Raw genomic sequence first — 23,955 nt, 5'->3', positions numbered from 1 at the left:
TATTTGATGAATTAGTGATCTGAATCATTTCTGTAGACCATCATGAACACATACATGACGTTGATGTGCAGAGATTTCCGCGTCGAGGGTTGGCATAAACCAGTCATTTGGGATAGACCAACATCAACAGTCCAAGGAAAATTTCCCTTACCATTCACCTCCCAACCAAAGAGTTCTATGCACATGCACAAGCCTTGCATTCATGAAAATATTAAATCATTAATGTGCATTAATAATACGGATCAATGTTTTATTTTGTCATAACATGTGAGTGATAGAAATTAAATGTCTTGTCATATTCTACTTGGAAGAAATAGATCGGACATAAAAGATTTGAGGTGGTAAATTAAAGATAGATTCGGCACTACATTTACTGGTTCATAGTTTTACAAAAGCATTGGTCTCAACTCGGTGTGCATAAGGGCAAGTAGCATCACAAAATATAGAGTTTTGAACACAACATATGATACACAACAAGCCCACCAGACCCTCCTCCAACTTCTGGTCAGAAACCAAGAGAGAGATTTGATGAGTGCCCATGGATTCCAGAAGATTTAAGCCCACACCAGCAGTACTTGCAAGTCAAAGCAAGTCCGTCCCACTCCTGTCAAGCTGCCCAAGGCACCCGATACTTTACAAGCTTGCACTGACCTCATGCAAACAAACCCACAAGCCTTCGTAAGTCATGCTAGAGCCAATTGGCCACCAGCTAGAGAGAGAACCCATGGTGTAGCTTGAAAGGCTCAAAATTTTCAAGCTTCAAAAGCTGGCAGCGACGAAGAAGCTCCTTTGAGCCTACACATCAAACAAAGTCGAGAAGCTGAGCCTTAACAACAGTGGGAGTGCTACCTTCAGCCAGCCAGCTTTTATGTTGTTCATTGATCAAGGTACAATCCCTCTAAAGAGTGTGTTACGAGTCCTTCCAAACTTGGCAATCTTCAGAGCTGCTGCTTGTCTGCTGCTGCATTGGAAGACTGCTGAGTTTCTCCAAGCTTTCCTGATTCATTTGAAGAACTTGTGCAGTTGACAGAATCTTAATAGCCCGGACACAACTTACAAACTCGCTGCTCATAGAAAGCCATCCAATCAAAGCCAAATCAAACCTTTTATTTTCAATTGTTTCCCTACGTCTGATATTCTTCATGTTTACAGTGGACCATGTACTCACCCACATACACATGTCACGGACACATACATGCATACACCCATGCATGCATGCATATTATGCACATGCACACATACCCATGTAAACACACATACATACATACATAACACATACATGCATACATATGTACATATTAACAGATTAAACCATTATATTCATCTCACCACCCATAATGCATTCATGAAGGAAAGCAGCAACTTACTCCCAAGGGTCGTCTCCAACCAGTAGAATATCCCCATCGGTATCCACGAACACCAGTTGCCAGTATGATCTTTGAGGATCCTCTAGTTGCCCTTCTATATTAAACATCCGAGCTAGCTCCTGTCGCAACTCATCATAGCTCTTCAACCTAGAAAGGTCTATTGACCTCCCAACAGACCCTGATTTGTGAACCTGCAATTACCATTGCTTGTTTTGAGCACAGATACAACCTAAGTTAGGAATGGGTTCCTCAAAGACAAAATCTTGCAAAATTTCCTAGGTGAAACCTTAGTAAATGTCCGGACAGGGGCCGGCACTTGTGACCAGTTGCAAGTATGTGGCAAAATGGCCTCCTCTAGCACTCCATTTGTCATGATCCCCGCATTCATACGACCACCATCAGGTGTCGCAGATGTGAATGATCCAGAGGGTGACGAGAAGGATCCCATAATGGTGTCATTTAATGCCCTGCACTGCACCTCCTTGCTCATGTTACTAAATCTTGTTTGAAAAGACCCAGTGGTGGTTGGCAGAAGTAAAGAATTATCTGTTTTCCCACCAAAACAATAATGTTAGAAGATCCTCCAAACAACAACAAAAACAAACCAAGATCACTATAGGAGGAAGAGTGGACATGCACTCTGACCTAAAGACTCAGGAGGAAGTGAGTATGAGCACGACGTGACCGTAGATGATGATGTATCAGACTGTCCTATTTGAATATTTGATAACATTGGTGATTCACATTGAGTGGCTTCCCTTGAGAAAGGAAACCAGCTTCCTGTAAGCTGTGTCTCTATCTGTGGTAGGCTAGAGAGCACTGGCAACAACTCCTGTGCATGTTGCTTTTGTTGTTGTGGCTGCGGCTGCTCAATAGTGTGCTGTTGCTGCATAATATTCTGCTGCTGCTGCTGTGGCAGCTGCACCATGTTTTGATTAGCTCGTAACAGACTAGAGAGCTTCCCATTATCATCTGAATTAAAATTTCCCACTTGATTTCTTCCTGGCATGCCTTGCAATGAAAATGAGCTTGCACTTCCTGATGTAAATCCCAACTCTGATTCTGAAAAACCCGTGCATGACCTGATTGCAGGTAAGTTGAGCGATGTTTGCGACTGACTATACAACATCTGTGACAAATGTGCAGGCATGTCTGGCGTCTGTGTGGTTTGCTGCTGTGCGTGTGATAAAGACTGTTGTGTTTGTGATGGTAAAGACTGATGTGTCTGCGATAAGGACTGCTCTGGCTGCCCTTGTGAGGTTGTCTGTATTACTAACTGTGACTGATACTGCTGCTGCTGAAGTTGAGCAGGATAGAGATGTTGATGAGTCAAAGGGCTCTCCAGATGTGGCTGTGTTGATGGTACAGGTAAAGATGGCTGTGGTATTGTTAATGGAGTTGTTAGAGGAACTGGAAGTGGCTGTGAATATGATATTATCTGTGATTGTGATTGAGTTGGTGGCAATGATGGTGGTGGGAGCGATGGCAGCAGCTGCTGGTGGTGGTGGTGGTGGTTTTGAAAAAACTGTTGCTGATGGACATTAACCTGTGACCATAGAATGTGTGACTGCTGTGGCTCCTGCTGCTGCAAGGATTGCTGCTGCTGTTGCAGCAATCTCAACTGCCCTTGTGGTGGCAGTTGCTGCAGCACCTTGGATGCATCTAGAGTCCTCAACTCCTGAAGAGCAGCTGCACCTACTGTGTCATATATATCCGGTTTAGCTAATTCTGCTCGTGGTTGGAACTGCATCCATGATGAGTCTCCACCTAGGCTTTGAAACGTGTCCCTGCTGCTGCTATTCTCCCCTCGAAGCCATGTCAGGCACCTTTTCATGCTTCCCTCTAGGTCACTCTCATCCCCTGAGAATTCAATAAAGACATGTTATATATTGTAAAATAGTTGGTACAAAAGAGAGGCCATCTCCATGTACAAAAGTAGATTAATATACCAGATCCTCTTAGTAAGGTTGGTTTTAATCTACAAAAGTAGATTAAAACTAAATCCTTATTGTAAGGAAGGCTGGTAACACATAAAGGCCCCTGCCTGTGGGAGGAATGCCTCATGACCACCAGACTTGGAAAGGTAATCTTGCTCATCCAAGCCCCTGAACAAGGAGTTGTATGTATCCAGCCTAAAGAATCTTATAAACCAGCCTGGAGAATTTACCAAATAGACCAGGATGCAGTGGGCGTTTCGGTCTCAAAGCAAACAGAGGAGGACACATGAGAAATGGAGTGGACACAGGCTCAATCTCCCAAAGGGATACTCGACGAGGCCTTTCACCAGCACTTGACTCATCCCAGCCAACCTGCTCAAGGTCAACCATGCACACAAGCATGCTCCATTCAAGTGCTTATCTAGGCCAAATGGAAAAAGCAGCCACAAGAAATGGTAGCACTGATCTACATCCAGAAACAACCAAATCAGGCCTGTTTAAACAGGCCTAGCCCTGCTTGATATATACCTCAAGATTACGCCATTTGGAACCAGGCCAGCGGCTGCCATCTAGATCTCCGATTCCTGTTACAGTGCCCATATACCTGCTCAAAAAAAGGAAACATCTAAGCAAAATCTAGCCATTCTATCCAAGATAAAGATAGGATATTCCACATAGCATTACCTTCGCAACGTTGACTCCTCAGTTTCAAAGACCATCCGGAAGCGCATCCCTACGGATACTTGGGTGAAGTGAACTGCCTTCCTATATTTTGACAATGGGATCACAAACTCCGATGGGCTCGTCCTGGAAAACCGCAACGAAAAAGGGGGCAACTTCTAAAGGTTTAGAAACTGACTTGAGCACACAGCAAAGGAGGAGCACACAGCAACAATTACAGAGGTCAAAAGCTTTCAGCAAAAGTGGAAAGGTTTTGGCAAACCTTGGGTTGTAGAATACTTGGAAGCGACTACTAGTAGCAGCAGCATGGGCGGCAGCCGCAAGCACCCCTATGTGCATGCTGTCACTCGAAAGCACAGAAGATGGCATCACACTCTGCTGCCTACTAGTGGCCCGACGGATCCCTAGGAGCAGTTGTCCTTTATCATCTCTGCAGCATTAGTTTAAGACACAAATACATTCATATCTAAGCAGTCCATGGATCTAGCATCCCCTCAGCCCTTGCCAAAACCTCAGATTATTACCTGATAAATAGCACTGAATCACCTGCTACAAGACGCTTAGCACTGACAAACACACTCCATCCTGTGGTAAGGAGATGCCTCTTTGGTTGACCTATCAAGTTAGTTGAGTTGTTTTAGGGACACATCCTCTGTAAAGAAGAAGCTCAGCACTGAGAAAACAATGCTACTAAAGAGAGATGCAGTACAGCAAGATCAGCAGATATGCATACTAATCGACCTCGATATATGTGCCGAAAAGTCCACACATTATCATGCAAATCCTTGGCCCGAAGCTCTTGAGCTGGAGGCTGTTTGTTGAAGTCCTGATGCAGAAAAGAACCTTGTCTTTTACATTATGTGGGACAAGACGCCACACAAACGAAGCATGAAGATGGTAACACTTAGGCAAGAGACACTGATATGGTGAAGTGCTTACAAGAGGAGGAAATACTTTCTCTGCAGCTCGCCTTGGAACAGAGAAACCTCCATGGGTGCTGGTGTCACTGGCAGTCAAAGTCTTACAGAAAAAATCATTTGGCTGTCGGTTTTGTGTGCCCACATCAGGGGGAAGAAATAGCTCTTTTTCTTGCTGCACGCACCAAATGAAAAGTTCAGCAAAGCCTACACTTCCATTGCTGTTTTCATGTTAGAGTGCACCAAACCAACAGAGGTATACTTACTTCATTCACAGGCTGTAATGTCATTTGTGCAAAAACCTCGTCAGTCTCAAGATCCGCCTGAAAAATATGTGCAGTCGGATATGAAAAATTCTGACAATATCATAATCCCCCTTACCTCTCTAGGCACCATCAACAACCACGCGAGCATGCACACACATGCACAAACAAGTAAAAAGGTCTCCAATCTCATAACCCACACTGACACACGAGTAAAATGGTCCCCAATCTCATAACCCGCCTCTCCTCTTTTGGCAGTTCAGAAAGGCAGTGCTGACTGTTAGTCTTGGCATGGAATGGCTAGGATAGGGTTGATATTCATGCAAGGTATAGCTTGGGTTAACAGTTGGCTATTGGAGAATCAATCAATAGTCGTATGAAAGCAGGGTTATCAACAATTTTTGGACCCTGTAAGTGAGTGGGTGTGCAGATAATTGTTTATTGCAATATGCGAGTGGGTCTGGACCTGACGTGGAAATAAGATTGCCGAGCTCCCTGGCTTTTGCCAGGTGTGGTATGGGTCACCATCAGTACTCATTTGCAGGCAAGGTAGTCTATGATCTGGAGGCCGAGCACCCTGGTTTTCACTAGGTGTGGTATGGGACACCATCAGTACTCAAGGTAGTCTATGATGTGGAGACCTCGCACTCAGGTTTATTCACCCATCGTTATTCTCCTCACACGGGTGGTCTGGATCAGGCCCATGGTAGGTCAGTTCATCGGCAGCTGCTTTCCTTGTGTATTCTATGCATGTGTGCACATGCTTTTGGTCCTCTGGACAGGAGTTGATCTCTACATGAGGGTGTTACAATGACCAGATGTGCACTTGAAAAGATTTGTAACATACTATCATAGAGCTTGCTAAAATGAGACTCCAAAAAAAAGTTTTAAAAACTTCGCCTTCTGGACACGCAACACAGGTATTTGAAGGTGAAACCTTACATGCAGTGCAACATTGTGAAGCTGGCAAACCAGTTGAGATTGAAGGTTTGGATAGTTTGGGATGTGCCCATCAACTTCTTTCAAAGTTGAAGCTGCCACCTGAACAAAGGAACATAAGCAGCAACAATATAGGTTCAAACTCAATTGTAAAAGTCAGAGTTCAAAAATTGTGTTTTTCTTGCAAGCACAACTGCCATAAAGACCAGTAACCTGCTCACTGTGACCCTGTGGCAAGTAAACCACGAGACTGCCAATGGATGGCAACGAAACACAAGGTCCAGCACATGCATGCCACAACTCCGAATTGACACTCCTCCTCTCCCCTGCCAAATAAAAGCCCACATTTTATAGTTTTCAAAAACCACAAAAATCTTCTGAAACCAAGAGAGGCATAATAAAGCCAAAAGGACTCAATATCCTTGTGGCATCTCTAGCCATGCAATGTAGAGCCAGGTTTACAATATTTATAGAATCAGAAAATTGGATATAGAATAGGCGTCTATGCATGTAACAATCCTACACGTGTGCAGGTTTCAAATCCACACTGTACACTCAGAGACTTTGACGCCTTGGTCTTGTAGCGCATGCAAAGGATCCTGCAGATCTGGAGTCCGGACTCACAGCACCACCAAAATCGGCCAAAAATCTCTGTTCATTCATGATTCATGGTCCCTTGACTTCCACACTGGCACAAACATATACCAGAGACTGGTACAAAACTTTATAGCTCCACTCAACTGCCTCGAATCTACCCACCTTAGAATCACCATGCAATCCCTTTTTGTTTATATTTCCTTAATTCCGGAAAGGTAAACTCCTCCCATGGACAAGCACAACCTGCTCTCTCTCGAGCTGCCCACTGTAACTGCCAGAATTCAGACTGATGCATGAACTCCATGGCACAACAGGAGCAGTGTCTCCTTACACATCAGTTTGCTGCTATTTATCCATCACGTCTCTCCTTATTAGGTTAATCCTCCAAGGGGTCTCCGAGCACATACATCACTTTGCCCTGAACAACAAGGTCTCCATGCTTCCTGAGATAGGACCATTTCAATCAAGAAGGATTAGTGCTGCAGCTGATAAAACCAAGTTTGCATGTCTAGCAGAAGACCTATGATGTATGCTCATCCTTGGCAGATAACCTTGGAAAGGTGATACACAATGCAAGGTCTGCTCCTGCACACTTTATTTGTATGGAGTATCTGTAAGTTGGACGATGAGAGTATGAATACCCATGTGACAAGCTCAAACACTTAACTGACGAGGGGGATGAAAAAACTGGTCGAAAAATGATGTCCATCTTTCACTACATCCAGTATTTTCTTTACAGTAGATCCACTTACTATCCGTTTCAATGCGCTCCAAATATTGAACCCAGAAAATGTAGCAAGCTGTCAGTTTATGCATAGACTGGATCTTAGAACAGTTGATTTTGCTTTCGGAGGTGTGTTCCTTGGCTGCATGCACGCATGTGGATGTGTACGGCGCACATGTGTGTATGTGTGTATGTGTGTGTGTGCACACACGAGAGACAGAGAGATGGGCTCCTCATTGAGAGATCCTGGGTTCACGTCCCATTCCTTGCACTTCTGATATCGTTGTGTGCATCATTCGCTGGTTGGCTATGATGTCAAAATAGCTCGCTCTCTCTCTCTCCTCTCTCTCTCTCTCTCTCTCATTTCATGCAAAAATACACGACCACTCAAACAGTGCTGAGTTATATCTTTATCGCAGGTGAAGCATTTTTCAAACCCAAAAATACAAAGAACGGAAGCAAAATGGAAAATTGGGTTTACCTTCCATGGGTTGCACGTTGACTATGTGAAGTTGATGATGTCAACACGCGAAAGCTCTGCTTTACTGTCCATCCAGTTAGTGCCCCTGATAGTTAGATTTCACTTCCTGCAGAGGAAACCCTAACAGCCAACCATCCAGGCCATCTGCTGTGAGCAGAAATTTCCTGCTTTGTACAGAGAAAACGCAGATCGACTACCCTGCTTTAGTAGAAACCCACCATAGTCATAGCTTCAAAATCCAAAAAGACCCTGAACCCTAATTGGTGTTTTCCTGCAACGATCAGCCCAGACAATGAGAAAATCCCAACGACCAGAAGCGTAGCTCCAGGTAATCCAGAATCCTCATCTATGTAGAGCAGAAAACCTTGACAGTTCTGTGATATGGAGACCCTAGAATATGAGCTCAGCTTTCGCCACGCTATGGCGAAACCCTGGAATCAGAGTTGGGCTTTTGGCCAAAGCCTCAATTCAGAGTTCAACTTCTTATCAGGTTATGGAAAAATCATAAAATCCTAGCTTTGTTTTTTACCGGGCTATGGAGAAGCACAGCTGGGGAAAGTGGGGACTGCGAAGCTGTCTGCTCGGAGCTGGCTATGGTGGGCTTGAAGAAGGAAGGGACCAACTGGGTGTAGAAGAAAATGGTGCAGAAAAAAAGCCTGCGATGGGGGGCTGTAATTTTCACACAGTAACTGTGAGTGTGGCTATTGAGCTCAGAGAAACAAGAAAAAGGAAGCCACAGCACGATTTGGATGATGAAGGGGAAGGTGGAAAAAGAAATAGTAAAAAAAGAAAACAAAAAGGGCGTGTAGTTAGAAATGCACTAATGTTAAGGAAACAAGAGGGCTGCTGTGCTGAATGCTTACTAGGCTACTAGCTACTTGGCCTGCTAATCTCAATTAAGGATCACACTTAAGTCTTAGGATAAAGTGAGGGTAGGAGACAGGGAGACAGGCAGACAAGCAGACACTCCGCCGCGCTGACGAGATAACAGGGAGCCGGGTACAAGCCCACCGTCTGTAGCCCGTCGACCCCACCGTCTCACCGGTTGTCCATGCCACATGGCATGAGCCATGGGGCCATGATCCATCAGGCCAAATTCCCATGAGTCATGACCAGAACAGTGAAAACACCATGATGGCCATTCATGATGCATACCCCAAAGCTTTGGTCAATATTCCCTTAAAATTTTAATTTTTTCATCCCTATCTTTTAGCTGAAATCTGTCCATTTTAGGCTTTATCGAACCAAATTGCTTCTTAACGGCAATTGATACACTTGTCAAGGAAGCACCGTACGGAGACCTAAAGAATATCATCATGCAACTCTCTCTCTCTCTAGCTCTCTCTCTAGCTCTGACGGACAAGAGCATACAACTCTCTCTCTAGCTCTCTCTCTAGCTCTGACGGACAAGAGCATACAACTCTCTCTCTCTCTCTCTCTCTCTCTCTCACACACACACCCACCCGACGCAGTTATCTGGCGGACAAGACACACGCGCCCGTCGCACGTGAGAGCTAAAGGGGTGACAAGGCCCTACAGAGAGAGGTCAGGATGTTTTCTTCTAAAAGCCAATGAGTGCATGGAAGCAATTGTTCCTGCGTGAGGTTTTCTTCCAAAAGCCGAGGAGTACATGGAAGCTACACAGGAGGAGGAGCAGGTGGTTTTCATGGAGGGTGGAGGTGATGGGCGGCGGGTAGGGGGCGTGGTTGTGGCAGCAGGAACATGCAAGCTTGTATGTCTTGAACTTAGGTTTAACCTTTAAAATTAATCGGGGTTTCCAATTAATTAAAGCAAAATTGTCTTCTATCTGATTATATTATTTATAATGTGTGTGTGTGCGCGCGCGCGCGAGCACACGCGCACCATTCATTGAAGCCATCAACTTATTATATATGTGTGTGTGTTCACCATTCATTGAACCCAACAACTAATTAATGAAATTTCTTTTTCCACTCATTGTAGGCCCCTATTGAAACCATTATGATGCGGGACCAATAAGATTGTAGTCTACATCATACATGCAGCATACCATATTTACCATACATATATCATTCGCAGGTCCATATAAGAGTAGAATCATACACATGAAACGTATGAGCATGTTTCACGGCATGAAATGTATACCCCTTTACCTTATACCCCACCTTGCATCAAGAGAGCTGTTTTATTAATAATAATTTTACTAAGTACAAACCCCTCTTCATTCAGGGGGCGTCCATGTTGATTTTCTAAAGGGGTTGGTGGCTCACAATTGGACCTACTTGCAAACTATGTACATCATGCAAAAGGGCTACTACCTAGTTGTTTCCAAGGAGGTGGCCATAAAAAGGACCCATCTCCATTGATCCCTTCTTGGGGACCTGATTATGGGCTTAGTCATGAGATAATAAGTGGCATATCAGATTGAAGATAAGTGGCATATCGGATTGAAGATAAGTGGCTATACCACTTGCTACTATGCCACTTATCTTCAATCCAAATTGACATTTAAGTACTAGATCTTTGATGATTCTTTCAATCTCTATAGGCCCAATGACACATGGAAAGCTCTCAAGTTATATAATTTCCCCTAGTTTACATCAATAAGTCAAATGCTACCATCACTTGAAATATAAGTTTAAGAGTTTGATAGTCATGAAATGACATCACTCACCCAATTTCTCATCACCAATATAAACTATAAGAGAGCGGCACACATGCATGCACATTGCAAAAATAAGAGTCAGAATAAAATGTTTGTAAGTGTGTAGCTCGCGTCTTTTTCCTTGGGAAACCAACAAACAACTCGAAAGGACTAGGGGCGGCCAAGAGTTGGACTTTACAATAGATATTTAACCTTTTAAGCTCCATTGATGGCACCTAACCTCGATCCCCTCATTTTCCATATGCACCTCCTTGCAGTTTGAGCCTCTCCTTCTTTTTCGCACATTCAACCATCCTCCAATAGCCCATGTTGACTTTAGCATCACCCACCATCCCTGAATTATAGTCGCAATACCATGTAAACAAACACACAATTCATAACCATGATCATTATATTTGTCACTATCAACTTGCAATCTCATTAATCATGGCCATTCTTCATCATCTTGTGAGCTTTGCCCAAGACAACTCGATTGAGATGTGGCAAATGGGCTATGAAAAATAGCCTCATCTTCTGAAAGGTGATTATCTAATCATTATTTCCATGCATAGCCTTCCAAATTTATAAAAGAAGCCTTGTGAAGGAGCTTTAGAATTGTGACAATCTAATTGGAACATTATTGAGGCTTACGAGAAAAGGGTCATTAAATGGGTGCCACCACACTCACCCCAAAAAAATAAATTGATGTGCGCAGTTATCAAATATAGACAATAAAGGATAGGAATTGAAAATTTGAAACTTTTGTTGGAAAAGATATAAATACTTTTAGCCTTCCTGAATTACCTACAAACAAATTTTATTTTCTTAAACTTTTTAAAAGAAGTGTTTGAGTGGTGAGATGTAGTGGTGGATTAATGATGTAAGTTATGATGTACATTTTTGCCCCTTTGCCTTTGTGACATTATCATAACCATTTTTTTTTCTCAAAGATATTCATTGCTTTGGTTGAAATATTCAAGCTAAAATATATATTTTTAGCTTGTATATTTCATGAACATATTTTTTTATTTTTTCTAAAAGATATTCATTACTTTGGTTAATGTTGTTTTTTGGCCTCTTCTTTTCAAATGGAGATTCTCTTTAACCTCATTTATATATCCAACTTTGTCCCAAAACATTAAGAAAAGGTTAAATTGTCTAGCAAACAATCGCTTGTCACAAACTTGTCTATTTGTTATTTGACCATCATGCTTCCTCTTCAACTAACACATCATGCTTCCTTTTCAACTAGCATAGAAGATCTTAGTCTACAAACCCTATTAATCTAGGTCACATAAGAATTTAAACCCTTAGAGTCTTTATTTAAATCTTACATATACTCATGTATAGTTCCTTTAAATATTCATCATTTTAAAACATGATATACTTCAAACTTTAGTTTGAAATAACACCATTTACATTCATTCATTTTTTGACAAAGAATTTTACAAAAAGTGTAAGGTTGTCTCATGAATTTTTTAGCCAAGAGAATATATTTATTCAATATTCAAAGTCAAAGAAAGTAATAGGCATCGATCGTCAAGTATGTAACAAAATATGTCATCCTTGACATGATCTTGGTACAAGGAGAAATCTCTCACCACTCACTTACCTTCCAAGCAAGAATTAAAGGACATATGCCAATAAATAAACCATGGCAAAAGCATATGAAAAAACATAAAATCATGAAGAAATTAACATAACACAAAGCATTGGGTACAATATCCCCCCCCCCCCAAAAAAAAAACATAAAATCATGAAGAAATTAACATAACACAAAGCATTGGGTGCAATATCCCCCTCCCAAAAAAAAAATGTGAGTGGCTTCACTTTCCAAGTGTGGGTATTTTTTATATTTCTTCCAAAATAGCCCAAGGAGCCATAAAAAGCTTTCCTTTCCAAATTGGACTTGTCTTTTACAAAAATAACCATTAAGTGTTGTAAGTAAGGTTGCAACCGTAAATAATTGTACTCACATGTGTACAAAATATTACCCGCCCTAACTATACAAAATGGGCGGCGAAATAAAATGTTGGCTCGTGAACCAAATAAATGAAGTAACTCTACATGATACTGCAAAGGATAAATATGCGTTGTGCATAACCCTGCACCCATATATGATGCCCTAGTCGACTCCCTCTCTCGTAGTTCTCATCCCCTACTACTCAATAATGCATAACCCTGCACCCATATATGATGCCCTAGTTGACTCCCTCTCTCGTAGTTCTCATCCCTTACTACTCAATAATGCCAACCATGTTAGTTACATGCAATCAATTGAATTCCTCATGTAGTCAATCCCAACATGATAGCATATGATAGGTACAAACATATACACCAATAACACTAGCTTAGTATATAACATGGAATCACCTACTATGCCAATAACACTATCATGCCCGCAAATGTGCATACACCAATACCACCAGCATGTTAGTATTTAATAATGGAATCACCCACGATACCAACTACCCGCATATGATAGACATAAACATTTACACCAGTAACACTAGCTTAGTATATAACATGGAATCACCTGTTATACCAATAACATTAGCATGGCCCCAAATGTGCATACACCAATAACACTAGCCCATTAGTATTTAATAATGGAATCACCTATAATACCAACTACCAACATGGTGCAACGGTATTTCAAGCATCTCTAATCTACCATAGAAGGATCTAGCTAACATCCCTCTTGCTTGAGTTTGTAACTGCCCTCAATTGCATGTTTACTTATATGAGTGGGTGAGGTTTGGACAAGTGTAAAAGTATCACACTCAGGCATCCAATGAGCATCTTCTATAGGATGGTTCTTAAAAGTCAAAAGATATTTAGTGTAAGTGTTTCTCGTGCATGTGGTAGTGTGTTTCTCGTGCATGTGGTAGTGTGTTGATGATCAATGACATTGTTAGGTTCAAGTATTTCCTTTTGATCCAACAATTACAGGTGGCTCTTCATAAGTATGATGCAAGTGGTCCTCTAAATGGTTTCCACACACTAATGTGGAAATAAGTATGAATATGTTGGTGTGATGGTAGCTCTAATCAATATGCAAGGTCGTTAATCTTTCTAGTGACCCTAAATGGTCCATAAAACATTGGTGCTAATGTCCCCATTGGGTTCTTCTTAGCATTTTTGAGATGTCTTTTCAATTCTTAAGAGGACATAATCACCTTATTTAAAAGAAATGGCTTTACATTTCTTGTTTTCTAGTTTAGTGTATGCTTCTTGACATTTACGTATAGCGCACTTGTGGAAATATATTCTCAAAATCTTGAGTAAACTCATCAACAACCTGAGAAAGGTGAGAGATAAGAATGGGTAAAGATTTCCCATAATAATCTCAAATGGTACATGGCCCATAGCTAAATGAGTTGTATTGTTATAAGCAAACTGAAGAAGGTAACATAGGCTCTAAGTAAGTCTAGAATTGTACTATTAGTAACTTCAGTTTGTCCATTAGTTTCTGTATGAAATGAGCTCGTGAAATCCAACTTAGTGTCTAAGTTGTCAAAGAGTATTCTAAAAATGATTGCTAAACTTAGAGTCACAAAATCAGACATAATGACATGGGGTAATCCATGATATACAAAGTTTTGCTTGATCAACAAGTGTGGCTTGTTGAGGTGTCAATGTCTTTTTGCATGGAATAAAATAGGCTTGTTTACTAAAGCTATCCACCATAGTCCAAATCATGTCATTAGGAAGGCTCGTAATGAAATCCATTCATATATGCTCTCATGGTTTATTAGGAATGGGTGATGGCATCAATAGGCATTGAGTCTTTCCCTCTTAAGCAAGTCATGCACTCGAGAACAACACATATAGCTACGTCTTTTGTCCTCGTAGTCCTACAACATCTAATGTAGAGGATACCCCTATATGGCCCATGTATGGATGCTGATGCATCTCCTCTAAAATAATATGTCTAAATGGTGTTATGATGTATAATCTTTTCTAAAAGAATTATATCTTTCATTAAGTTCCCAAGCTCTGAAAAATCCATATCCTGCTCATAGAAATCCTTCATGGCTTCAAAGAGTGAAGTCTCTATATGGCAGAGATGCTTGGTCTTCTACTCAGAGAATTAATCACTACATTTTCCTTGCCAGGTTAATATTGTATCATTGGCTGAAAACTCTAAATAAAAGACACCCATTTGATATGTCTATCTGTAAGGATTAAGAGAGCAAATGTTTAATAATCTATTGATCAATTTTGATGAGGAATTCAAAACCCATAGGATGATGTTTTCAAATCCTAAGTGTTAACCAAATCAACATGCTACCTTGCACAAGAGAGGGAGAGAAGAAGAGAAAGAAGACCGTGCAAGGGTTGGTGTTCGGAGACTAGCACTTAGCCAACCCTAATGAGGGTTAGCTCCCCGATGTGAGGCCACTAGGGGGCTCACTCCACCTCCACTTATGTCACTCAAATGGAGCTTCCACAAGCTAGGTAGAGAGCAAAGAGAAGGGAGCTATGGAAAGCTCTACCGCTACTCAATGCCTATGTGTATAAAAGAGTGATCTCAAGAGGAAGACAAGAAGAGGGAGAAGAGAAGGCAAGACAAGAATCATCACCTACATGCACACACTACAATCAAGCAAGCATGCATTCACCAATACAAGCCTACCACCACAAGAGAGTGTGTGAGAGAGATAAGGAAAAACTCAATTATGATAATGGGATTGTCCCTTTTCATATTTCATAAATCACTTATATACATGAGCTGACTTTTTACAATGGCCAACCGCCCATTTACAATTGGGAGCTCCTAGCTCTATGTACACCTAGGCTCATTCCTTGTGACTGAAATTACATAAGTCGTAAGTTTGGTTATCCCATATATCTTTTTCATGAAGCGCTTAGCGTGGTTACATAATAATGAGTTACAAAAAACATAATCATGCTTGAAAATGATGTTAACCAGTGTGGTTAACATACCCCCCTCTCTAAATCAGATCCATCCTTGGAGCTGGCAAGGGTATTTAGTGGTAATAGATAGAGTAGGTGCGGATGAAGTCAAACTGTGACTTGGGATGTGGGGGGGATTGATTGAAGACCTTGTAGCTCATCCAAAAAGTGGTGTCCATCATATCTTCAAAGGTTTGCACATGCGCTAGGCGGGCATCCATTGGATGCGCTCGTATTAGCCGAATAATTGCTTCAAAGTGGGGCTTTTGTTGAGGTTGAAAGTGAGGCCTTGGTTGCCTTCATAGTAGTGGTTCCAATCCGAGAAGGCTTCCAAAAGTGTGATAATGAGGTGGAAGAAGCAGATGGTGGCCACTATCGCTGGATCAAGCACATACTCATATCTATCGGCAGCGGTAAAGGCATGGATCTTCGTGAGCATAGTGGCCTCGGTGTGCAGGGGCTTTAGGATGTGGGTAGGGCGAACCACGGAAAGTTGTATTGGAGTTGGGGGTTTGCTGTCTACTCCTTCTGGAAGAGGTCCCAAGATCAGCGTCGGCGGATGGGCAAGTAGGCGGGGTCGATCCGTAGATGGCGAGGCGCCTTGTAATACTGCTCCCAGATGAATGATTTGAGAAGAAAGAGTCGTAGGTTACTCACCCATAAGTTTAAAGGTGATGGGGTGAGCAGTGGAGGGGGGTCGTTTGGTAACCTCCTCGTTTTGCCGATGGGGGTGGTGGTGCTTCCATGCACTGTGCTTGGCATCCAAGTAGGGCCGAAGGACATGGATGTCCATGTGGTCGGTGGTCACCCGACTGATAGGGGCTTCTTGGAGTTATTGACCGAGCAAGATGTTGATGGCATGCTCGAATGCTGTGCAATTCAAAGGATCGTGCGAGTTGAGAGGGTTGAGGGGTGGGTTGATTTCTTCGTTCTCTTGTGAGGGTGGTGGGGGGCATATCGCCTTCCTCTAGAGGTGTGGGGGAAGGGAGGTCGAGGAGTGATTGTGATGGGGGTGGAGGGGCTATCGAGACAGAGAGGGTATCATGGAGAGGGTTGCGGGAAGGAGAAGTAGGGGCCTTGCCGATGTCGAGGGAATATCCTTTCGATTGAGGGGGAGGCCCAAATGAAGAGTAAGGGTGGGGAGTTGTTTCTCATTGATTTTCCTCTTAGTGGAATGGCAAGATAGCATGCTGGGGTATCAGACCAGTGATGCAATGTCATGGGGAAGACATGCCGTCACTCGCCAAAGCTTCTGGATTTGAACACCAACTCTAGAGTGGTCATGGGGACACTCAGAACACAACTTATCTTTGGAACTTCACACACTCACACTTTGCTCTCACTCTACTAAGTCTCTCTCTCGCTCTCTCTCTCTCTCTCTCAGGCACACACCATGTTTCTTAAAATAGATACATAGCATTCTGATTCAACACATAGGGGAGAGTAAATAGAGATGAAGTGAGTTGCAACATTACTCTTTGATAAATGTATTACTTCCAGAATCGGTACAAGCTCATCAATACAAGTTCACTATAGAGCAACTGCTTGACACATGACTAAAACCTCCTAAGAACTATGACCATAGCATGGTTCACATCACTGGCTGTCCACTAGTTGTGACTATCAGCAGCATGCACTTCTACAACCTTCAGCTAGCGCCCTTGCTGCTCGCCTTGCACCATCCTTTTTAGCTCAGTCTTCTTGATCTTGGCACTGGCTATTCCAATGGTTACAGCCTACCATCTTCACATGTGCAGTATCGAGGTGGTGCTCATGATGTGGAAAGTGGTTAGCTAAGTGTTTTTCCACCACTGAGCTACTGGACGCGACATTTGGCACACCCAATGCTAGAGCTTCTGCTCCAAAACCTGTTCCCTTGGTAAAATTTTATTTGAATTTCATAAACATCTCCAGAGGAGTGTAGTTTCAAATGTACACATTATCGGAGTAAGTTGCGTGCTTCTGCATCTTCTTTAGTTTTGTTGAGTGCTCTCTTGAACACCAAAGACCCCTGTTGTTGTCAGTCTTCAATGTTTGTAGGTCAAACGCTCTCACTATTGGTTGGCATGGGGTTTTCCCTAGGATCTTCTTTTCTGCCGCTGTTGGTATTGGCTTCCACTCAACCTATGCAGCTTCTTTGTACTCTTCCAGATGCTTTGGAAGTGGACTTTGTGTTTTTTCCACATTTGGGTCTCTGATGTCCCACTTCCAAACATGAATGCTGCTTGGTGATTGCATCCTCGGTGGGAGCAATTTCCTCCCCTCCAGAGTCTGAGAGAACAAGAATTGAGAGAATGGATGTTCCGTAGGGCGGGGTTTCTTGATTACATTAGGAACTCAATGGAGTCTTCTTGGGCCCTTTAATTTGGACGTTTAGTGAAATGCTTAAAATGCTAATCCATCTTTGACCAAGCCTAGAAGCCTAGTCCTAAAAGCATATATTTGATTTTTCACAAAAATAAAAAAAAATAAAAAAAAGGAGATATTCCTAGATCTGGCCACCTAGGTGACTTTAAAGCTTTGTAATGGGCTGTCAGTCAGTAATCATAGCCTGCAGCAACCTTTTCGAACTCCAAACATTCCAAAAATTCGTCACTTTCTTCCCCCCTTTTTTGTGTGTACACCAGATCTCTTTCTCTCTCTAAATCTTCTCTCTAAAACGCCCTGCACTCCTTCTCCATGGAAAAAAGCGTCTTTCTCTACTCCAAAAGCCATAGCTAACAGATCTGTACTCCTAAATGAGCCTTCTCTCTCCAAACCCACAGTAGTAGCCATGGCTTGCAGGGAAGAAGCTTACCATGAGCATTCTCTCTACAGTACTTGGTCCTCTCTCCATAGCTAGCAGGTCTGTACTCCTAAATGAGCCTTCTCTCTCCAAACCCACAGTAGTAGCCATGGCTTGCAAGGAAGAAGCTTACCAGGAGCATTCTTTCTACAATACTTTGTTCTCCCTCCAAACCCACAGTTGTAGCACAGAAGAACCTTTTCATGAAGTATTCTCTCTCTATATTGCTTAGCAGCCATAGCTTGCACTAAAGAAGCTTCCCATGATGCATTATCTCCTTTGCATTTTCGTCTCACCATTGCCAACCCTCTCTATGTTTCTTTGGCTCCCTTTCTGGCTTCTTTCTCTATCCACAATGCAGCTCTAGAGAAGCAACCCTCATCTCCATTCTTCCCATTATTTTTTGATACCATATCCTGCTCCTTCCACTCCTATTCAACCCAAGCTTACAAGCCTACTTTCTTGTAGATGGCACTACAAGACATCACCAATAAGCCTTCTAAGATCCGCCTTCAGGTTGATTTGGAGACAGAATACGCAACCCTACACAGTAGGCATGTTGCACCCAATATTTCATACGATCAGCTTCGAATGCAAGGAGCAAAGGCCATTGATCTTTGGATTGATGGAAATCTTTATCCACCAGATCCAATATCTGGTGCCCCTCCACCATTCAAAAGCATTACAAGTTTTCTTATGTTTGTTGGTGATGGTTTCAATGGGCTTCTTGGCTATTGTAGGAGATTACACATGTTGTGGCTAGATGAGGCAGCTGAAAAGAGGCAAACACAATTTGTCTTCGACCAGCTTCAAGCGGCATCGACTAAGCAGATCAATGGTTTGATGCAGAGGAATAAAGAGCTCTCAGAGGAGCTGGAGGTGCAGAAGAATAATCTAGCGGATCGTGTGCGCACAATAAATCAATTTACCGATAATTATGTTCGTCTTCAACACTCCACTCGTAATCTTCGGCGTCGTGTTCACCATTTCACTCATCTTCCCATGGGATATCACGCAAGGCAAAGAAAACGTAAAGCTGTTGGGTTGCTTTCAAAGACAGCAGGCGCATGCAAGAGGCGTAAACAAACAACCAGGTAAAAATTTTTGTAGGAATTATAGCAGCTTTGAGAAGCAATTAATGAATAAAGCATCTCTCATGGTTGACCATTGTGATTGTAGGGCTTGTGCAACAGCTATACTAGGATGTAACAACGCTGAGGACAATGTTAATGCCTCCCTTCTTCAGCATGTCCTTCAGGAGAAGGATATTATGGAAATGATAACAGGTTCTGGTAATGATAAGCTGCGGGAGACCCTTCATCAACATTTCTTGAAGGAAATCAAAGAAATTGTCACCCCCAAAGAGATGCTTGATATATGTGACTCAGCAGGTATTAGCCAGAAAGGTTACAGAGCAATGTACAGGTCAATCACTTTAGGGTTGCGAGCAAAGGGAGTTACGCAATCCTTGCTTCCAACACTTTATAGCTTACAGATGGCAAAGAAGTGTGCTAATGGTGATATTGCATCCATGTTCGAGGGTGGGTACAAGTGGGTGGAGGATATTATGCCAATGCCAACAATCAAACCCTTTCAATACAATGCATATAACAATGTCTACATCGACATGGAAGTGCTACAAAAAGCAATGATTCAGTACTATGGCCTCACACTTGAAGAGACAGGTGGAAATGCCGTGTTTGTCTTGAAGCTGGATGAATGTCAAGTGGTTAAAGGTCAAAGACTGGAGCGTGTTAGTTTAACCTTGATGAGCCGAGCACTTAGAGGAAGGCCTTTAGAGACCCAAGAGTTGGATGCAACTGAAGACAGCAACAATAGGGGTCAAGGGCATAAGCAAGACTACTACGGCATTCAATCAGAGAAGAACATCTGGTGGCAAGCAGCATGGGTCCTCCCAAAAGAGAACCATGATACCTTGAGGTGGTATTTTGAACGGTCTGGCATTCAACATGTCGTCTCTTGTCAGGTCAATGGTCAGAAGCTTGATGTTCCCGGAATAGGCTGCTTTAACGTTGAATGGCACTTGGGTGGCGATCTAAAAACCTTAAAGTGTATGTTGGGTTGTAAAACAGGTGCGAATACTATATTCTCATGTGTTTACTGTTGTCATTCCAAGACAGCAGTAGACTCAAGAGTAAAAGGGAAACAACCTAGCAAAGGCAAAAGTCAAAAACAGGTGGGTGCAAAAAAAGCAATCGTTTTTTATGCTGAACAGAGGAAAGGATCAAAGGTATGGCATAATGGCATATTAAGTTGTGACCAGAGCAAGCCACCTAGTCGTGACCAGGAGGACAATGCTTGGAACCCAATCTTGGAAATTCCACTATGTCAAGTGCATGTGTGCACATTACATGCAAGACTGAGGATTTTGGATAAGCTATTGATGCTCCACATAAACTATGTCTGGAACATGGAGCCCGAAGATCGACGAGAAGAGTCAATATGTGCACTAGAGGGTGTACTTTCCTCTATGGGATTACATGCTGGAGCAGTGGTCTTGACAAAGGACAGAAAATCAAACCCTATACAAGACAACCCTAATAAAATTTGCATGGGTGGATCAAAGGCAAGACACTTGCTATCAAACCACTTGGGTTCTCATAGCCACACTGACTTTGAAATTTGGAAGAAGATATGTGATGTCACAACATATCGAGGAAATGATGCCAGGCTTGGCCTAAAACGTGCACATGTATGGGAGGTGTGTAATAAAATGGTCGATCTTCTAGAGCGACCTCACCTGGATGACCATGGTATTGAGGCACTTAAACAAGCCACTTGTAGATTCACAGAAGAAATGGTCGAGGCCTGGGGAGAAACACACATTACTCACTACATGGTAATGTTGTATTTATTGTGTCCTTGTAGTATGTTCTTCATACTGTTTGTTGACTTTTTGTAATTTTCTATGCAGCATATATTGTATGCACATGGGCCATACTTTCTCGATAGATATGGCTCTTTAGCACTTTGGAGCAATCAAGGCATGGAGAAATCACATTACCAAGCAAAGGCCGTGTATTTTAAGGGCACTCGCCATGGTGGTGGCAAAGTCAAGAGTAATGCACTCCATGAAATGTTCAACTGGTTCTATCGCGTTCTGGTTGGCAAAAAAAGGCAGAAAAGTCGCGGTAATTTGTCTCTTAGGCGTCAAATAATGAAAACTGTTAATGCAAGAAGAACTGAAGGATACAACAGATCAAATGCTAGGGAGAGACTACGGCAGTGGGTAGCAAGCAAGCGTCGGTGTGGTTCCTCATGGGCTTAAACTCTCTGATTATAATCTTTTTGTGTTTTTAAATTTTCTAAAAGTTTTAAAAAATTATATTTATAGACATATTTAAGTCATTTTTCATTTATAGAAACCACATTTCAATTTCTTCTTTGTGCTCTACTCTCTCTTGCCCTCCCACTATCTCTTGCACTCGTAAATACCTAGGCCATGCCACAAGAACAGGAGCAAGACTTGCGGTTTTTCGATCAACTCGGCCCACTACCTGCTACAGCAAAAAGGACAAGTCTACCCATCGTAACAGAGCAAGAGGCAAAGGAGATGAGAGAAGAAGAGTGCAGGAAGGAGGCTGAAGAAGCACAACGCAGGAAGGAAGCTGAAGAAGCAGGGCCTAGTAGAGAAGCAGAAGAAGAACGGCGTCGAAAAGAAGCCGAGGAAGGTCAAGGGCAGCCACCGGAGATTGTTATTGAGGCCGACACCCTAGAACAGCTAGAGGTTATCTTACAGAACAGGGAGGTCGAGCTCTTGTCCTACGGCATCACGAAAGATACCATTGACAAAGAGTTTGCTCTTGTGAGGGCAGCTTGGGAGACAGAAATGCAAAAGAGACAGCAGCCCAAAGAGGACGCAAGGAGGGCAAGCCAAGCACAGCCACAGGCAGCCACAACATCCAGGCGGCCAGTCAAGAAGTGTGGTAAAAGAATGGAGGGCAAGTTTCGGGACCAACAAGAAGAGGAAGAGCGTGCACAAAAGAAAAAGAAGTTCAGGTCTGAACGACCACCGTGGGAGAATCAAAGACCACCACCGCCTCCACCAGTTACAAAGAAGAAGAGAAAATGGAGGCCAGGGACAGTCGCGCTACGAGAGATTAGGAAATATCAGAAAAGCACAGATCTTCTCATCCCCAAGGCACCATTCTCTCGACTGGTGAGAGAAACAATGGAAAAATATTCTGACAGGGTTGACCGCATACAGAGCACAGCTCTTGAAGCTCTTCAAGAAGCTGCTGAAGATATTGTAGTTTCTGTTTTTGAAGACTCAGTGCTGGCTATGGTACATGCCAAGAGAGTTACTTTGAAGCCTGTAGATATGTCCCTAGCCCTACGTCTACGTTTAGAGCGTAGCCTTCTACCTCAATAGGCTAACCCATTTTGTAATTCTCCCTACAAAATTTTGTAATGTTCCCAGATTCCTTTGTAGCTTTTTCACACATTAATGAAAACTTTATGAGTTGTGTTACATTCTTTGTTGAGTCCATTTTTTTTGTATGCTCAGTGCCAATGAACATTTCATTTAAAAATTATAAAAGCACTATACACACAGGACAAAACACACACAAACACACACACACACAAATATATATATATACACACACAAACATATATACACACATATATATACATATACAAATATATATACATATGCACATATATATATATATATATATATATGTACACACACACACACATATATATGAATATTTATATATACAAAAAATGTAGATCCTATAAAGTCAACTAGAGAAACTTATAGAGTGCCTTATGAGCCTCAAGGCAAAAAAAACAAAAAAAAATAAAAAAAATGCCATGTGCGCTACGGCGCGTTAATCTCTAGTTTGACCAGGTCAAAATGGAGATTTACGCGCCGTAGCGCACATGGCATTTTTTTTATTTTTTTTGATATATATGGTCTGGTGACCATTATAAATGCACCTAGAGACCCTTATAGAGTGCCTTTTGAGCCTCAAGGTCAAAAAAATAAAAAAAATAAAAAAAATTTACCATGTACGCTACGGCGCGTTAATCGGCACTTTGACCAGGTCAAAATGCCGATTTACGCGCCGTAGCGCACATGGTATTTTTTTTATTTTTTTTTGATATCAGACGGTCTGGTGAGGCTCATAAGACACTTTAGGTGCCCTAACAGCCCTAAAATCTTATATATTTATATAAAATATTATATATATGTATATATATCTGATAATAGCCTTAAAATCTTATACACACACACATATACACACACACATATATACACACACATATATATATATGTATATATGTACATATATGTATACATATATGTGAGTGTGTTTACATCTATAAATACAATATTTTTTCATGCCGCTCTAACCCAATCTCGATTACTTTTTTTAATCACGATCACAATTAAAAAAAATCCTAAACAATTTTTCCTATGAACACATGAACAAAATCTTAAAATTGCGAGGCTTGAAATGGTATATCACAAGTACGCCAGGAAAAATCACAACTTACAATGCACAACAAAAAAATTTTATTAAACTTGGAAGAGAAGTTTGCATTACATCTTTTTAATAAGCTCTTGGAAGAGCTCAGGAGAGAGAGTTCTAGAGGCTGGTTTCTGGCCTAAGCTTTGGAATACATCACTCGGCTCATTGATTCCTTGAGCCTGAGAAAGGGCACAATGGCCTAAAACTGAGCCGGGATGGT

At 42.1% G+C, this 23,955-nt stretch overlaps 1 protein-coding gene across 1 annotated transcript; it reads right to left on the bottom strand.

Moving 5' to 3' along the window:
• Positions 1–320: 320 nt before the first annotated feature.
• LOC147638365 (auxin response factor 6-like) lies at positions 321–9,305 on the bottom strand. Its single transcript, XM_086798295.1, has 15 exons — positions 7,907–9,305; positions 6,318–6,430; positions 6,108–6,206; positions 5,169–5,225; positions 4,925–5,077; positions 4,727–4,811; positions 4,510–4,600; positions 4,248–4,415; positions 3,989–4,111; positions 3,833–3,908; positions 3,535–3,676; positions 2,013–3,227; positions 1,654–1,913; positions 1,368–1,558; positions 321–1,064 (listed from the first exon to the last, which is right to left on the bottom strand). Exons 1-15 carry the CDS (start codon positions 7,911–7,913, stop codon positions 911–913), a joined length of 2,934 nt encoding a protein of 977 aa, XP_086654421.1. The 5' UTR covers positions 7,914–9,305; the 3' UTR covers positions 321–910.
• Positions 9,306–23,955: the final 14,650 nt, after the last annotated feature.

The sequence above is a fragment of the Cibotium barometz genome, chromosome 5 (assembly GCF_041138505.1).
Source record: "Cibotium barometz isolate CiBa-2024 chromosome 5, ASM4113850v1, whole genome shotgun sequence".
NCBI lineage: Eukaryota > Viridiplantae > Streptophyta > Polypodiopsida > Cyatheales > Cibotiaceae > Cibotium > Cibotium barometz.
Note: the sequence above shows the minus strand (reverse complement) of the source record. Positions and strands in the feature narration are given on the sequence as shown.